The sequence below is a fragment of the Anas platyrhynchos genome, chromosome 4, assembly GCF_047663525.1.
Source record: "Anas platyrhynchos isolate ZD024472 breed Pekin duck chromosome 4, IASCAAS_PekinDuck_T2T, whole genome shotgun sequence".
Lineage (NCBI taxonomy): Eukaryota > Metazoa > Chordata > Aves > Anseriformes > Anatidae > Anas > Anas platyrhynchos.
Genome location: NC_092590.1, coordinates 19,220,507 through 19,238,681, shown reverse-complemented (window position 1 = coordinate 19,238,681; position 18,175 = coordinate 19,220,507). Strand labels below are relative to the sequence as shown.

Genomic DNA, 18,175 nt, shown 5'->3' with positions numbered 1-18,175 from the left:
AATTCCTTTTCCATTAGTCAAATACTAAGATAAGCAGATAGGCCCTCCTTAATTAAGGACCCATTTTCAACATTTCTCTGTCTTATTTTTTTTCCTCCCTTTCTGTGAAATAGCATTTTAGATAAAACATTGAAGATCGTTGATTCCTACTGCATATTCCTCACTCGAAGCTACAAACCCATTTGTGTTATTGCAATTAATTACAGCAGAGATAATTATGGTGATACATATACAGGGTTATAAATTTTGGTTAGGGTTAGGCAGCGGGAGACAAACTCCTCAGGGAAAAAATCTAGTTTTCATGTAAATGCTTATTAAAAATGAGAAGATAGCTCTCCATCTGCAGAAAATGAAAGAGGGAATACAAATTAATTAGTTCTCTACTAAATTGCAAAAATAACATAATCTGTGTCTCTGTCAGGTACCAGCAGCTGTTATGGAAACCAGCCTATCCTTACAGCAAAAGGCAAAACCACAGCACTTACGTTGCTGAAGTGACCCTTTCATTTTAGCTGGCCCCGCAAATTAAAATTCACTGTACCATTTCACTGAAGTACAACATATGCTACTTTAAGACATGGTCCTAATGAAGAAAATGGGGATGCTGATGATGAAAATAGTATTTTTCTTGTCTGTTCTTATTTTCTTTTCCTCCATGTATGACATCTTCTCTTTTCTATCCAGCTCCTCTGTATTTCTATCTCAGTCACAAATCCCAGCACCTTCCAGACTCCTCAGCCTGGGTCTGGATGTTCTGGGAGCTGCAGTCCTTCCTACACAAGGGGTCACTTCAAAAGCCATTGCTGTGAGAGGTGAGATCAGAGCTTCTCAAAAGGAATTTGGAAACAAGAATTATAAATAGATGCAAATGTCACTGATTTCTGTTTGAGTCAACAACCTCTTCCATTAGTAGAAATTAAATGTCATGGAGTTTAGGGAGTTCTCCAATTCTTCAAGGTAAACTTTTGCTCAGCAGTTTCTAGAGGTAGATATTACTCCATGCTGCTCTGAAACCAGACATTAATTACGGGCTATTATCTTTTGGCAGTGAGTGAGATTCAGCTCTCGCAAAGCTGTAAATCCACCAGGATTTCACTACCCTTAGAGAAAAACAGCGGCAGAAGTTCAGATTACTCAGCAGACCAACAGTGCCTTGTAACTTCGCACACCCATCTGAACTAGAAAAAGATGAGGTTAGTGGCACTTCTTCAGTATAGTATCACAAAGAAATATTCCCTCAAATGCTACTTCTTGTGGGCAAAATACCATAGAAGAATCATCTCTGGGAAGTCTAAGAACATACTTTTCCCTGGAAGCAACCAGAAGCCTGCACGTTTATTTACTGGTTGAAGACTTTGAGACATGCAGGGTGAAAAGCAAGACCCTACAGCTGGTTTTTGATAATAAAACTCCGAAGAAATTTACCGTGTCTTGGCTGGTCCTTGATGATGTTGTAGGTTATCTCGGAGTCACGGGCACCGGGTACCTCAGCGTGCAGAATTGTCTTGGAGATCTGCAGCATGCCTCCCTGGGGCACCCAGACCAGGGAATTTGTCACCAGCCGAGGGCTTCTGTCACTCTGCATGTGAGGGGGACAGCAAGAAGAGGCTTTCCTGAACATCAGCAATGCCAGTGCAAACAGATTTTCAAGTGAAAAGGATGACACCGAGTATGTTGTAGTTTCCTAGGCATTCAACCCCAGTCGTCTTCTTCAAGGAAAGGATGTGCATCTTTCACCTGTAGCCCTCGGACACAATTCTCCCCCTGCAGAACCAGCCTGGCCTTACAGCGTTTCTAATTGCTTGTCTCCAACTCTAAACCTTCCTGTGTCAGTCTCCCTCCATAATTTTGTCTTTCACCACCATCCTCACTTCCTCTCCACTTGACTTTTGACATGTCTTGACAGAATTTATCTCCTTGGCACAGTGGAAAATTCACTGCCATCTCCATTGGAAAAAAAATGTGTCCACTCAACTACAACAGCTTTTGGATCCACCTTTCCTGTTACCTCTCCTCATTTTATTTCTAAAAATATACAACTGTCAAGGGTGCTTATAGAACCACAGCTTCTTACCTGTTCAAACGAATCTCTTGGTGGCACCCTCCAGTATCTTTACACACACCCTTAACTGTTGCTAACTCTCCATGAGCAAACCCAGTTTTAAAACCAACCTCACGCTTTTCTAACACAAGGTGGGGAAAAATTCTTTCAGTCAGCTTAAGAGTCTTCATTCAGGCTTTTTGAAATCTGGATGTCACGACTGGATGCAGTACTGGTTTCACTGCTGGCATATACTTCAGTAACACTGCTCTGACTTTCAAGGACTGTATTAGCCCTTACTGGCTCTACATTACATCATTAGCTTATGCTTTGTTAGACAGGCCAGCGAAATCCCTGTGACCTCCTCAGTGTCACAACTCTTTCTTATAAGCCCACTTGTTGTAAATGTGATTTCTGTTCTTGATGTCTGAGGATTCATCTTGAAACTGGCTGTGGTGAATTGCATCATCAGTCAAAATGACAGCTCCATGTAAGCAATCATCTTCCTCCTCATCACTATTCCACATAATAATGGCTGACCCCAAGAACCGATAAAAAGCCTTTTTATTATTCTCTTCCAAATAAGCAGTGGAGACACCAGAGAGGGCTAAAAGGATGCTTTCAAAAAAGAACCACATTGCAGGGTCATTACCCATCTCCATTTTGACATCTGTCTGCTGAGCATTTTTCACCCATTTAATCTGTACTTCTTTTGAGGTGTTAATTTTTAAATTCCACGCGATCTGGGACCAACAATTTCCCAGCGTGATGGTTGCTTTATTTTTACAGAGAACAGTGAAGAAGTACACCAGGCCCAGTGCCAGCCTAGAGAACCCTGCCAATGCGTACAATAACTTTCCTCCGACCTTATTGATGCGACCACATCGTGGCTCATATAGACCCAGCAAAGCCTAACTTTAGAAATGGAAACAAACAAGCTAGAAAGGCCAGAAAGGTCCCTGGATTTATTGTGTGAGGAGAGAAAAAAGGAACTGGCCACACTTCAAAGCATGACATGTGAAATGCACTGTTTGAAAATAAAATGTTTTTAAGTAAATGCTAACTCAATACGAGGTGACAGTTTTGCTATAAACTTGGAACCCTTTGGCTTTTGGGGAACTAAATGATTGAGTGCTTCTTCACTGGTCACATTAAACTAGTCAGGCGTTTTGTAAAACCTTTTCCAGCTGGCTTTGATGTTGTGGATCTGCTGATTAATAAAAACACAGTCGTGAGACAGCTCTTTTTGCTTGGTAAGCTTTAAAAAAACATATCCAGTGACAAACTACTGCCTGATCACAGTGCTCACCTCACTCTGTGTTCAGCAAAACAGCTAAAATCACATGAGATTTTTTTTTTTGCTGGTGCCTGCGTGGCAAAGTTTTATGAAGTGAACAGAGGCAGCACATTCAACAAGTCCTAACATACACTCCTGTCCTTTTCCTGCATCCAGAAAGGGAAGGCTTCCATATCCCACCAGCAGCAGGCAGATGACACGAGCGTTGGTCTGACCTCGTCTGACTTACAGGACACAGCCTGCAGTCGCGTTGTGTAGGGCAGGGGCTCAGTGTTCCCCACTGCAGCACCACTGGTGGTGCTCTGCCAGAGATGGAGCACCAGCAGGTCTGAAATTAACTTCACAGAAGCTGTAACTGTTAAAGAACATCAACAGAAATACACAGCAGTGCAAATCATTACTAAGAGCTCTCAAAATAGAGGCCAGCTGCTCAGCCTGCAGTAGATGAAGTGCTGGGATAGGGGCAAATTAGGAAAAGCAGGCTGTTCGTAACCACAGGGACTGAAAAAAGGACCTTGCAGCAAACAAGGCGCACCCGCTGTGAAGAAACAAAAGCCTCCAATTCATAATACTTTGAAGGTTATGTTGTCCTTTTATGTTTTCACATTTTCATCGCAGTGCTTCTATGGATTAATGTCTGAAAATTATACTGTCTGAGCACATTGAATGGGAATCCTAGAAATGTCCTTTCACACCAGGACTTAGCATATAAAACCACCCAGCAGTATATTCTAATAAGCTCCATGTACTTAGACAAGTAGCATGGCTTAAAAACCACCCTTCAAACTCCCACCCCTCCAGCCAGGGCCCTACCAGGCTCTTCAGCAATCTTTGGGTGTAAACCAAGGAAAGAGAGAAGTGTCTCTGCATGCCCGTCCTGACAGCACCTCAGCAACAAACCCTGCATCCCTCTCAGCTCCCAAGGCTACTCAACAAAGACAATAATTAGGATGAGGCAGGCGCTGGGTGTCTGCCAGCTCTCCCCTCCTACTAAAAGCTGCTCCACTCTCACCTCTGTCACCACCTTCATTCTTCTCTGCAGCCAAGTGCTGCACAGAGACTTGGAAAGATAATGAGAGACAAGGGAGCATAAAAGCAGCTAATGAAAGAAACTGGAACTCAGCGATTCACCCTCACTGGCATTTACAACAAGGCCCCACTGAATCAATAGCAAAACAAAAACAAGAACAAAAAAAGTTACAAAAAAGAGTGCTATCCAAGCATTTCACAGTCCTCCTGATCTGTGGCCTCTTCAGGGCCACATAAGAGCAAAGAAAACACAGGCAGGGCTGCTCTTATGCTGTGAGTCTAATAAGCCAGCACCAGCCTCGTAAGCAACCTTTTCTGATTTCCAGACTGATGTCTGAGTCGTGTCACTAATTACCATTAATTACTGCTTCAGATTTAGAAGCACCCGCAGGGTCCAAATGGGTTTGGTTCTTCCTCGTGCTAACTGCACACAGACACACGTAGTGCTTGTAGACCTTCCTTGAAATTTGCATGCCCAAGGTGCTACCAGAGACGTCTAGTACAGCAGAGAGGAGGACAAAGGAAGGGTAATAGCATCTCCTTTTTGCTCCCTTTTATGGAGCACAAGCACAGAAAAATTGTGCAATTCTCAGATCCATACATAAAAAGACTGCAAACAGTAGACTTTTTTTTATTACTCTTCCACATTAACTAAGGGATAAGGAAGTTCTCAGCTTTTTTTTTTTTTTTTACAGCACCACAATACCAGAACTGAAATGCTTGCGAGCACTTCAGCAACTTTATTTTTAAAAGCCTTCACCCTACAAACGGTATACATTTCATGCTGTGGCTGAGGTTAATTTCAAAACCAAACAGATTAAAGCATGACTGTTTCTAATTTTACTGTCATAATCCCTGTAAAATTTAATACCCAGTGCCACTTCATGTCCAAACATGGAAGAGACAAACAGCTGTTTTTTTAATTATGAACCGCAATACAAGTAAAAAACAAAAATTAAAATACTTATGAATGTTTTCTGAACTTAGGTATCTATGTCCTCTCATTACAGAAGGATCAGATGAAAGATTTCAATGGAGAGAACAGCAGAGATCCTGACACCACCACCACCAAAGTACCAAAGCCACACCCTGTTAGCCAAGTCATTGAATTCATGTGTTTGTATCTCCCACCACGCTCCCATCAGCCCAGTGAGTGATCTGACTATCTCACCAGCCCTCTCTCCCTCCATCCACTCTGATTTATTGCCCTCACTATGGCAAAACTCTCACCTGCGACTCCAGATCTATTTACTTTCTCCTGTCTCTGAGCACAGCCTGACGGTAACGCAGGATTAGTGACACCTCAGGGACGCAGTACTACTTCTTATTTGCCTGTGAGATGTTATGTCACGGCACATACCTTGGGAGCAATCTTAATGAGGAACAGGATGTTCTGGAAGTGGTACCCATCATTCACTTGGAAAAGAACTGCATCATCCTGGCTGTCAGAGCCATCGTGAGCGTAGCGGAGCAGTCCACCAGCAAGGTCATCGAGGTGAAATATGTGGATTGCAGAATCTGACTTCCCAGAAGGTTTGATCAGCTGCCCGTGACGTGGAGGCTCTAAAACCATCAGCACGACATCCTGAGGATTGTCACCATCTCTCACGCCAAGCAAAAGGTCTGTTATGGTTCCAATCTCCCCTCTGCGGACCAGGAGAGCCTCATTTCTCAGCACGTATGGGGCCTGAAACATAAAAGCATCTCTTAGCTGTTTGCTTCATCTTAGTGACTTGAAGGAAAGGAAAAAAAAATACAAAAGGAAAAAAACAGGGGGTTAAGGAAATTAGCTTGCTTCACCTCTGGAAGCCTCCTGTATCTAAGCAGCAGAGGATCTCTCTCCACACTTTCCCCCCAGTGGGAAGATAGAATAATATCTAGCAATTTAGACTGATTTAATTACATTAAAATTGGATTCTCATGCCACAGCAAGCTTAGCAAGGAAAAATACTCAGGACATTTACATAGAAAGCAATTTAGTTATCAGCCAGAGTCTGTACTCCCTTGCTGCCTGCATGGATAGGAGACAAGGGACACAGCTTTGCTTTACTACCATCCATGGCAATTCAAATGGAAACTTGGACCCCAACTATTTTGGAAGAGCTACACTTCATGTGTACGTCAGCAGGTCCAACTGGAACACAGACACCTCGGATGCTGAAGATTTACATATGTGACTGAGAAGTTCAGGGTAGGAATGGAGACGTACCACATTTTCCCTGCGTATAACCTACAGCTTTGATAACTTCGATGTCTTTCAGAGTGCTTATGCTTGAAAATAAGACCCTGCACAATCCGTGTGCCCAGGTTAGCTGTTTAAAATGAGTAGCAAAGAGGGAAAAAAGGAAGGAAGGAAGGAAGGAAGGAAGGAAGGAAGGAAGGAAGGAAGGAAGGAATCCAACAATGAGCCAAACTGACAGGCAGAGGCTTGAATTAACACTTCTAAGTAGAAATACTTCCACCAGCTAACACTTAAGGATGTACTTTTGCTTGTCTTGGACTGACTAAGTCCATCTCAAAGATAGCAAATCTGGGTGTCATCAGCATCATTACTTGTCTTTGAAGACTACACACAGCCTTATTCCTGCTAGAAGGAAGACCAGCTAGAGTTCACACTCCTGCTGGTTCAAATTAGTTCCCTAGTTCTTTGCCATCAAGAAAATTCAAATCTCTATTGATCACAATAAACAATATTTGCCACCAGTAATACCCTGCCTCGGGATGTGGGTGACCCTGCAGAGACAAAGTCAAAGCCCAGGCAATGCTCATCAGAGAGCTAACTGCTGCCATCTCACCTGAATACAACTTATCAGGGTTATTAACGATTGACAGGCAAAATTCCTATTATTAAACCTCACTTATGTATTCCAGGGCAGCGACTGCAGCTCTTATTTAGCTGGATTTCCTACTGAGGCAAACAAGAGATCAGACTGAGAAAAGGTTTCAGCGCCAGCCAGAATCAATATACATGCAACAGGATCAAAATCAGCAGTTTTTCTTACACTAAAAGTCAAACTAGAACATTTCAGAAGTTATGGAATGACTCGTACGAAATGTGACAATTAAAAGCACCAAAATGCAATTTTTTTATATATAGATAAATTCCTAACCATGAAGCTGCCTTACAGGAAACAACTCAAGACATTTTGTACTGAAATCTGGATCCCCCTGTAGCAAATGAGCCCCTGGGAAACTTCTGGCTCCCGTGCCTAGCAGCCAGCAAGGAGCTCAGCTGGGCAGCTCCAGCACATCCACAGCCCCCGCAGCCACATCAGAGGAACACCCGCAGCTTGAGTGGGAATCAAAGGCTACCAGAGGGGTGCATTGGGCACAGGTAGCTCTGCTGGCCTTGAACAACTCCTTTCTGCAATGCCATGGCCTCTCCCTCAATGTGCATCTCGCACACCTCTTCGTGCCTTGCCTTTTAGAGGGCCTACCTTTAGGAAACAAGTCATGCATGTACTGCCTGTTCAGCACCTCTTGGGTGATGCCCCTCCACAATATCATGCTACAGATTTTAGACAGCAATAACGAGAGACCTGGACAGCTGACAGTACCATCAGCTTGAGCAGAAATGGAGAGTAGTTTAAGAGACACACTGTAAAAAGCTTATGCTCATTTAATTCCCACTGCTTTTAAGTAAATGTTCTTGACTGTCAAGACATCCCTACCATGGGGATCAATCATCATTCAATTGCCTTGCAGTAAGAGACTGAACTAGACCATCCGCGGATCCAAAGAATAATTTAAACAGTAGGGACTCCTTCGCCCTCCCTGATAATTGCTCTGTGACTGCTCTGCTGCAATTCCCTGCACAAACAAAACTAGATGGGCCAGCTTCTTCGATCACTTACCCCTAAGTCCACTTCTGACTCTGTCTGCCTCTCAGCTGAGGGCTGTGTTTAATCTGCCTGACCTGAACACCAGCTTAAGTCCTGCCTAGCTGCTTCGTTATCAGTGCCAGAAGCTAAGGCTCCAAATGGTACAAAAATTGAGGTTGCTTCCAAGCTTTGTTACATTACCTGTGTTGAAAATGCTTGAACGTTGACCACCAAGGGATGGGAGAAGAACTGTTGGTTGCTGACCTTCAAGGAAAATTGTCCTTTCCTAAACAAGTCCCCAGAAAGCCAAAATACAGGATAATATAAATGAAGTGATCTCGCAGGCCTCAATAATGGTATAAATATTACATATTCAGTAAAAATGATTAACCTAGCAACAGATACTTTAGCTCAAGTTTTTGCAATTATGTTTTTATAGGACTTTTTCCTGAAGAGTCACAATAGTCACAGCATGTAATAAATACCTTTAACTATGTAATAATATCCCCTCATTTCCCATTAACTAATGTTACCCACGTAGGATGGTGCTTCCAAGATTAAGTACTGATTCTAAATGTCAGCTATTCCCTGCTGAAGAAAAATGTCACTTATCTGGCTCTGAGACAGAAGCTCCCACTCTTCAGCATTTTTGCTTCCTATTTACTCTTCAATAGTGCCACCCCACAGCCTTGTACATCAAGTAGCTACATTTCTCACGACAAGAACTTGATGTTTCATTGTGACTACCAGGCAGAAAAACAAAGTGTGATGCAGAAACTCATGCTGCTGCCTTAAAGGCTGGTGAACACGAGCTAACCCTTGGCATGGGAAGGACACCCCAAGAATCTTACTGTAAACAGCGGATCACAGAACACCCTGATATATACAGGCAGAAATTTCAAGCAACTCCACTGGTATCAGTCTGGGCCAAGGCTTTATGGTGATGTAAATCAAGTGTGAAATTTGGCAGGATGACTGGCTCACTGCCTGGCAGCAGGAGAAATCTGCCTCCTTGCAACATGCTTGCAATGTGAGCATTGCCAGACGCTAATCACTGCTAATTGTCCCTGAACACTAACAGGGCTCATGTTGCAAGCAAAGTTTTAATGGATAAATGCAGTGTATGCTGCAGAGCATGGTCAGTGGTGACATCATTTGAGCATCTTCCTGAGAGAAATTGTTGTAAGAGCCAGCATAACATACCAGTTTTAAATACACATCAGAGTATGCTAAAAATCAGACAGACTCCTGCACCCCCAGAGTGCAGGAGGTTTGGCAGATGGATCACAGTGATCTCTTATACCACGAACAAAGGTTTTACACCATTTACAGTATGGCACAATATCGCCAAAACACAATGATAATTTGTTTAGTAGCAGTGAGAAGCATGCTTCACTGTAAGAATGTTTCCAAGGGCCAAAGGATTCCCTGTTCTCAAGATATGTAAATTTTCTTCAGACAAGAGCTAAGAAAAAAGCATCAATGCAGTCACCTGGATTTCTCTTTGCTGTGCACAAAGCGGACTCTATTCTCCTGCACATCCTTGAAGCTGAAGTGGTCGCCTTTGCTCAGCTGCACTTCTTTCCCGTTCACCACCCTCACTAGCCGGCCGTTGGAAGGAGTGCTGTCGATATGCAACAACAGCTCTCCTGCATCACCGTCCAGATCACGCACGCCCAGTAAGGAGAGGTCTAGGGGTTTTACCCCACCAATCCCTACTGTGAGGGTACTGTTCAGATGAAAGTTTGAGGGATGCCTGCTAGCTAAAAAAAACAACAAAAACAAACAAATAAAACAAAACAGAACAAAAAAAAAGAGAGAAGGTAAAAGTTTTACTGAATGAATGCTTTAAGTGAAAAAAAACTTAGAAAACCACGTACATGCACGTTTTATGAAAGAACATGTTGGAGAAAAACTAGCTGCCAACTTTCAACAGCCAACACAAAACTGCACAAAACTGAGCTCCAAATGTGCCACTCAATGAACACTACTTCTGGCCTCAAAATCTGCTGGAAGCCTGCCAGCTTAGTTGCTTTCTCAGGACAGACACTCACCTTCACACTCTCTTGTCCATCTGTTGCCAAAGAATCCCTGACCACAGGCAGGAACACAGATCTTGTTCTTCAGAAAGGTGGTGCTGTCACAGAGGTGGCACAGGCCATCACTTTCACAGTCCAAGCAACCAGGAGGACAAGCTGCATTGGAGGGAAAGCACAACTCCATTCAGACACTGCAAAAACAAAGCAGCTACTGGTGTGCAGAGCTGTCCCTCAGGTCAGGATGGAAACACCAATGCTATTCCTGTCTTACCTACTTGACAAAATCAAACAGAGAAGGCAAACAGTTCAGATAAAAGAGCTGTTAAGAAATTCCTTTCTAATTTGACCAGTGTTTTTCATACAGAGAACCTGACACAATCTTCCAAGTGGAAGCTTTCAAGTAACTGTTGTACCTCTTCGAAAAAAACACTTTCAAATACAAATTGAAGTCCTACACAGCTTTTTAACCCACAAATACAACTGAAACATTTTTAACAATGTGTTTTTAATACTGATTTTTTATGTACAGTGTGTTTACATTGAATCTCGTTCTCCTGAATTAGACATGTGTAAATGCAGATGGAGTCTGTTATTTAATTCTCAAGTTGCATGCACTACCTCAACAGTGAGTTTAACACGTCATCAAAGTGCCTTGCATAGCAATATCAGTGTAGACAGCAACCCTGATCCCTCTCCACCACATCACGCTCACTTTGCTTACCTGTGCATTTTCGCTGTGCCTGGTCTGCGTGGTATCCCTTCCCACACCTGTGAACGCACTGAGCATCCAAGAGGAAAAAGGGGGCTTCACAAAGGCTGCACTCGTTTGGTTGGTGACACTGAAGGCAGTGTTGATCACACCCTAAAAGTCACACGTAAAGAGTTGAGCTCAACACCACTTCCTCTGGCTTCCTGCACGGTGCTGTAACACCCCAAGAACCCCAAGCTCTTTTGTGTGTGTGTGTGCTGGAGGGCAACGAGACCTGCTGCTGTAGCGTGTTTTCTGAATGCAAGATGTGCACAAGCTGGAGACAGGCAGGGAATCACTGGTAGAAGTGATTAGAGGTACCACACAAGATGAACTCACTCTGACATGTGTCTGATTCCTTGTAGAAAGCTGCAGGGCACTGTTCCACACAAGCTCCTTCATGGAGAACGTAACCCTCCATACACTGCAGGCAGTCGGTCCTCCGGGGGCCTTTACAGGCATTGCAGCTCCAGTCACACTCTGGAAGAAAAAAAGTCCAGGTAGGGCAGCTCTCTCCGAGGTGAACAGCTCACCCTGTACAAGAGCTTAGCACAGTGGGATCTGTGAGCTGTGGGAATGTAAGTCCTAGGAGCAGAGAGCAAAGTAAAAACTGTTACAGAGATGCCTTAAAAAAAAACAACAAAAAACATGATTAGTACTGTCTTACTACAACACAAGATGTGAATTTTTTTTTCCCTTCTTGGACCTGACATGTTCTAACTATGTCACATTTGAGCAGGCTTAGCATCTTGCTCAGCATTCAGACCTGCTACCACTGGCATGGTTTTCTTGCCCATGAAGGATAAAGTCCAACTTTATCCTTTAAGTATCCATGCTCCTCCTCTGCCAACAAGTTTGTTGCTCATAATTATCCACCCTGCTTCATCAGCCTCATCCTTTCAAATGACTCTGACCAAAGGAAAATGCAATTGTTGTCCCTCACAGTCCAAATGCCCCACTGGAAAGCAGAAACACAGCAGATCCAGCTGGGATGAGATCTGCCCTAAGATGCCCTTGCTCCCTTTGGTCTTAAGCAGAGTCCCAGCCATGCAGCTGTGCTAAAAGACTGCTCAGGCTGCCAGCACTGCTGTTTGTACCCTGGTGGCAGTCAGGGGGCTCATATCAGTAATTAATGACAGACACATCTAGCCGACAAGACAGACAGAGACAGGAAGAAGAGCTGGGAACAAAGACACTACGAGGTGAGCCAATGTAGCATGTCCAAGGCAAAGCCAGCACAAGCTTCCTGCCTCATTCCAACCTGCTCAACACGAGGCAATGTCACCCCTCTGAAGAACTGCAGTGCTGAAGGGAGTAGCACCACTTAGTTAGGGCACATTCAGGTGTTGACAGAGCCAGTTAGAAATGGACACTGAGCTGCTGTTCGTGTTATATCTTCACGCAGTGGTGGTGGCACGCAATAAAGCCACGTTATCCTCACTTATTCCCATTATGGAACACTCTCCTTGGAAGTTTGGGAGATCTGTCATGCTATGTGTCTTTTAAATCACTCCAAAGTCTTGTTTCTGCAGTCAGCCAGTGATGCAGTATTTAATAAGACAGAGAGAAGCAGGTAAGCACACAAGGCCCTGTAAGCACTCTAAAAAAGATTTAGAGCAGCAAGCTCACTCGTTATTCAGCTGACCCATGACTAAATGAATTCCAAGACCTGACCTTTGAGAAGTTTGCTGGCTCACTTACTAAATCGTTTACAAGGGAAGGATTTGCAATAATCTTGTTTTTCACTGAAAGGCTGAAGTATGTGACAGATGACTGCTGAAAAAGAGGAAAACTGGAAAAACCTCACTGAGCATCTCCCCTCCCATACACACATTTTAAAGCAGGCTACCTGTACAGATTGTGCTGCAATATAACGGATTATTGGTCAAGCTACTTGCGATTTTTTTTTCTTTAAGCCAGCAATGTGTTTTTCACCTCTGCAAGTCTTGGTGGAAAAATCCAGATAATACTGCTGAGCACAGCTCTCATACTGGCATTCTCCAAATAACAGGACCTTAGCTGGATCCCGGCAAGACGTACAGCCTGCAGCTGACTCACAGCTCAGGCACTGGCGATTGCAAGCTGTGGAAAGACAAAGGCAAAGAAAATAACTGTAATTACTGATGCACCAGCCAACTGTGCAAGTAAAAATGATACTATCCTGTAGCCTCTCTACTCAAGGTCCTCTTTGAAAGACACCTGTGGAGACCGAAAAACCTGGAGTTTTTTCTTATGTTCCTGCCCACAGCCTTCACAATGCAAAAAGCCCCCTTCTATTTGAAAAAAAATGGTACGTCCCCTCACAGAACCTCGCACTGTTTCGTTCTCTCCTCTGGGAAGGTCAGGGTAAAACAATGCCCTTGAATTCAAATCCCTAAATAAGAGCTTTCCCTGTAACTGTTTTACTTAGTCTCTTTCAGTACCCTTGTGTTTCACATAATTCCAGACTTAACTCATAAATGCACAAATTTAGAGACCATAATAGGTTCCTAGAGTTAGTTAGTAAGCCAGGGTGGGACCAAAAACCTATGTAATTTCACTTACTGCTTCCTACTTTTTATTTGAACAGTTTAAGATTTGGGAGTTCTAGGTTGTAAATGAAGACAACAGGAAAAAATAATTCAGGGATTTACTGAATCCAGGATCAAAGGCCAGAGGTTCAGAGTACTTTAGCTCACCTCTTTGATGTCCAGGGTACAAACTTCTCAGGAGGTTGTACTAACAGCCAAGTGCACTCAACGCTGATATCACAGCTCCTAGCTAATTTACAGCAGAAGGTTTAACAGCAATGGACTCATAAAGACTGACAAATATTTCCTACCCCTGGGCCCATACACAGAAAGCCCTCTTGGATTCTGGTTAAGATCAAACTTTGCAAAAATAAGATGCAGAAAACTCATGGAGGTTCACATGCCTGCTTTACACAAAGAACCGTAACTTCCTCTTAGCAAGTACAATGCAAAGACAGCTTATGCAAAAGGCACTCTTAGGTTCCCAACCAACTACCCACGAGTGTCCCTAAACACATATGGAGTCAGGATCTTTGCCAAAGCTCAGTTCTGCACTTAAGATAAATCTGAAAAAAGCTCTGAAAACACAGCCCCAACTGTCTGAACTAAAGAAAAAAGCTTAGGTGATCATTTCTTAATGCCAAGAAGAAAAATACCCTCTCATAGGATTTAGGGCAATTACAGTTCAGGTGTCAAATACCATATTGCTACTTGTGAAAATCCATTTTCATTTCCTTTTCAATCAAGGTGGATTTTTACAGCCACAAAAATTCAAGATACAGAAGCATATGTGAAAATATCCATATTGCTCTCATCGAAACGAGATCCAACATCCTTCAAAATAATTGCTTGTTCCATCTCATCTCAAAAATGTCACAAAAGGTCTCTATTTTGTCAAGGTGCAAATGAATTTCCAACAAAATGTTTATCTAAAGAATCCAGCAGCTATTTTCAGGTGCTCTGGTGCCAGTGCCATTTCACTTAATTTACGAACAATACATGGAATAATAATTATTTGTGAAGTGCTATGAAAAGCCAACTATTAAAAGTACAGCAAAACATTCCACGCGAGGTCAAAATCTATTAAAAATCTGGCCTTCCAAGGAAGCATGCCTTGTAAGCAAAAGTACATTTGAATGTAATTCTGCCTGTTGGTTGTATCAGAATTATTTTGTATCTGCATTTCTAAAGCCATGAAGAACTTGCTAAGCTTTGCACTGTTCTTTGGGCAGTATGTCACTGGGCTTAAGAGCATGTCAGAGAGCACATGCATGCATTCAGCATTTCTCTCAACTTCATTCCAAACCCGAGTTCCTCAAAAGTGCAATGCGACTAAAATAAACTTTGAAGAGAGACCAATTTTTCCCTGCCTAACTGCCAACCTCTGATTAAACAGTTTTCTTCACCTCTAAGTGTTAGTTTTGCAGCAGCCTGGGATAGTTGGTATCTACACGGCTTATCAGCAGCACTGCACTTGAAAAGGCACAAGTGACACTTGGAATGAAAAAAATCCAGTGCACCAACACACTGTGCCTTGAGTTTCCCGCCACAGGGATTACTTACACTTCTTAAAAAGCCCTTTGTAAGTGAAGAGATTAGAAATGTCTCATTGTAGCTGACTTTGCTTGCAAAAATCTATTTGCATTTGAGCGACTGAACCAAATTCAGGAAAGGCGCAGGCCTCAGGAACGTTCCACTTCTACCAAGGTGTCCAAAGTGAGGGGCCGCCAGCAGTAGGTAAGTTTTCATTAGGAAAGGACAGACTGTGAGAATCCCATCATTCCTGTTTTTATTCCTCTTTTTTATTCCTTTCATTTTTAAAAGAATTATTATGATTACTGAATAGCCTTTTTTTCTGTCAACTGAAGAATGGTACAAACTCTTCCAGCTATTTCTTTGAACTTATGCAAGGCATCTCTATTCCTGCTGATAAGATGGAAATCATAGATTCAGGAGGAGCAGATATTTCAACAAAAGGCAGGTAAAACTGACAACCTTATCAGCTTCCTGCTACATGGCCTCATCAGTAAAGAAATTGGGTCTAGATAGGATGACACTGATACCTACGCTCATTGCAGTGCAAACAGAGTTATTCTACCATAAATCAGGATAATTTAAATCAAGGTGATAGAGGACTTAACAGATCTGAGTGTTCGGGTTCAGAGCAAACAAACCACTTAAGCACTCACTCATCTTGGTTTGTGTATTATAGGGGGTCAATTCAAGTGGGGGTTTTAAACTATTTTTTTTAAATGTCTGTGGGCCATGTAATCTGGCATTTTGGAACATCAAGCCAATAGTTATGTGAGGAATAACTCAACTGATGTCAAGGCTAGAGTAAGCACAGAATAATAAAAAGAGAGAGGGGCCCTGAGAGATTCACAAGGGACAGCATGAGTAGAATAGAATATTACTGGACTTAACATCAGATCAGTTGCATCAGATCATCAGGAGGTACAAACGTCACGGCTCAACTAAGTCAGCTGGGGATTGCCTACAAAGCTGTACCTTGTTTCTGCTAAGGCTTCACGGGTGGGGAAATGGGGCATAAATGCTAAGGCTGTAACACAGCTCCCAAGGCAGGTACTGGCAGACAGGGCAGTGAGGAGGGGGTTGCCTTAGTAGGAATTGATTAGAAGCGGTCTAACCTTGCCAAGTTTTCACAAAGCCCATAATCCACCAGCATGCCTGGCCACTTCTCTGTGTACCTGCTAGAAAGCTTACCAAGGAAGCCTGCATGAGCTCTCCTGGAGCTTTTTACTGCAGGACCCTGTCTTTGAAGTCAGTAACAAAACGGCAACTGATGTTCAAATTTAAACCATGCTGTAGGCTCTGTTTGCAAGGCAGCGAATCTCTTTTGTCAACTCACATCTCATTTTTAGGCACTTGCAATCTTTTCCTGGCAATAGGAACAGTAACCGAAGGAGCAAGCAAAGACATGTCAGTGAACACACTGTGGAAAGGAGTTGAAGAGAGGCACTCACGTTTGCAGGTGTGGCTCTCATCCCTGTAGTATCCTGGGGAACAGGCAGGAACACACATGTTGGTGTGGGACAGAACCAGGCTGGCGTTGCAGGAAGAGCAGGAAAAAGGGCCCCCGCCTCTGCAGGTTTTACACGAGGGGTGACACCCTGCAGGGACAGCAAGAGCAAACGTTTCTGTTCAGTGAAAGGCAGATCTCTGAGCAAGTTTCAAAACACTGAGGGCCAAATGCCCCTTCTGAGGCCTAAGCCCCTGCTGGTGCTCAGTGCTCAGGAGCAGAACCACAAACATCACAACTAGCTTGTGAAAGTTGGCTTAAATTATTTATTTTTGTTCTTAGCCATATACACTAGCTTTCTCCTCTCAAGTTCTTTCTCGTTTTACCCATTCCTCTTTTTTTCAGTCTTCCCTTCCCTTTCAGAACAACCCCACAATATCTGGCTAAGTCTTGCCTATCAGAGAACAGCAGGAACAGGGCAAGCACGTGTCAGTACGCCCTGCTCATGCTTTTTCTCAACTACTTTCAGGTCAGATCCTCCTGAGCCTAATGTATTTTGTCTGTTTAGAATCCTCCCCCAGAAACCAAAAGTACTTTTCCGACAGCTCCCTGAGGATTTATATCCATCCTTCAGCAGGAGTTGCACAGCCACTGCCAATTCCAAGCAGCGACACCGACAGAGCAAGAACAGCTCATTTCCATGCAATCCTTCTCCATTTCACTAACAACTTTGTAGGCTTCTATCATATTCTCTCCTCCTAAGGTCTCCAGTTTCCCAGGTTGAAGTGCTGTGGTCTACATGGTTGTTCACGGCACAGAAGTCATCCAATCCCTGCACTCAGCCTTCCTGCCCTTCTATTTTGGGATGGGCAGAACTGCTTGCAGCACGCAGCAGCTACAGGCAGCAGCAGAATGAATTCTAGCTCTTCCTTCCCTTCATGCTAGCTCCTATCATTTGATTTACTTTTTCAATATTACTGAACATTGAGAGGGCATTTGCACAGACTTATTGATCATCACTTCAAGGTCACAGCAAGGATGCCATCATTTTGTATGTGAGGCTAGAACCAGCCATCCCTCTGTGCATCATTACAACACACCAAGCTTTCACCTCTTGCTTTACTGCCCAGACACTCAGCCTTACATGATCCTTCTGCTCCACAGCCAGCAAATCCACTGACTGTCTCGGGTATGGAAGTACATTACTACTTTTCTCCTTCCCTGCATTTTCAAAGAGATTTTATGTCACACTTGTTCTCTTGTTTCCTTCTCTTCCCTTCTTGTCCCACTTCTGCTTCTCAGTCTGACTGAAGAGACTTAAAATACCATAGTGGAGGAGGCCAACAAATCCCACCAATTTCTCAGAAGGGTTACACATGCACAAAATTACATGTATTAATCTGTTTCATTTCTTCATAGACCTTTACCTAAAGATCAATGCCATCATTAGAGCTATCAGGAAACATTAATCACAAGTGAGAGCTGACAAAAAAATCAGATTCACACCATGATGGAGATCTTAAATGCTAGCACAACCTGCAATATGAGCTTCGACACAGTTGGAATAATGCAAAACTTCTTTTAAATAAAACCTTTCTACCAAAGGGAAGAAATGCTATCCCTGGACGTAAATTTCCAGGAAGGCAAAATATGTCTCTCAGGGGTTTTTCCCCATTAAATGATACCGAGTATATTTCATACCTCTCTGAA

The 18,175-nt window shown here is 43.2% G+C and overlaps 1 protein-coding gene across 4 annotated transcripts in view; it reads right to left on the bottom strand.

Annotated features, from left to right (window-relative positions):
* FRAS1 (Fraser extracellular matrix complex subunit 1) overlaps positions 1–18,175 on the bottom strand; it is a 149,685-nt gene that overhangs the window by 43,610 nt on the left and 87,900 nt on the right. For all 4 annotated transcript variants that reach the window (XM_072037126.1, XM_072037125.1, XM_072037124.1 and 1 more), the window contains exons 21-29: positions 16,470–16,616; positions 12,911–13,057; positions 11,315–11,455; positions 10,949–11,089; positions 10,243–10,383; positions 9,681–9,951; positions 8,390–8,474; positions 5,728–6,054; positions 1,426–1,579 (exon numbers count right to left, since the gene is read on the bottom strand). In XM_072037126.1, the coding sequence (XP_071893227.1) occupies positions 1,426–1,579; positions 5,728–6,054; positions 8,390–8,474; positions 9,681–9,951; positions 10,243–10,383; positions 10,949–11,089; positions 11,315–11,455; positions 12,911–13,057; positions 16,470–16,616 (1,554 nt within the window). The remainder of the gene's footprint in view (positions 1–1,425; positions 1,580–5,727; positions 6,055–8,389; positions 8,475–9,680; positions 9,952–10,242; positions 10,384–10,948; positions 11,090–11,314; positions 11,456–12,910; positions 13,058–16,469; positions 16,617–18,175) is intronic.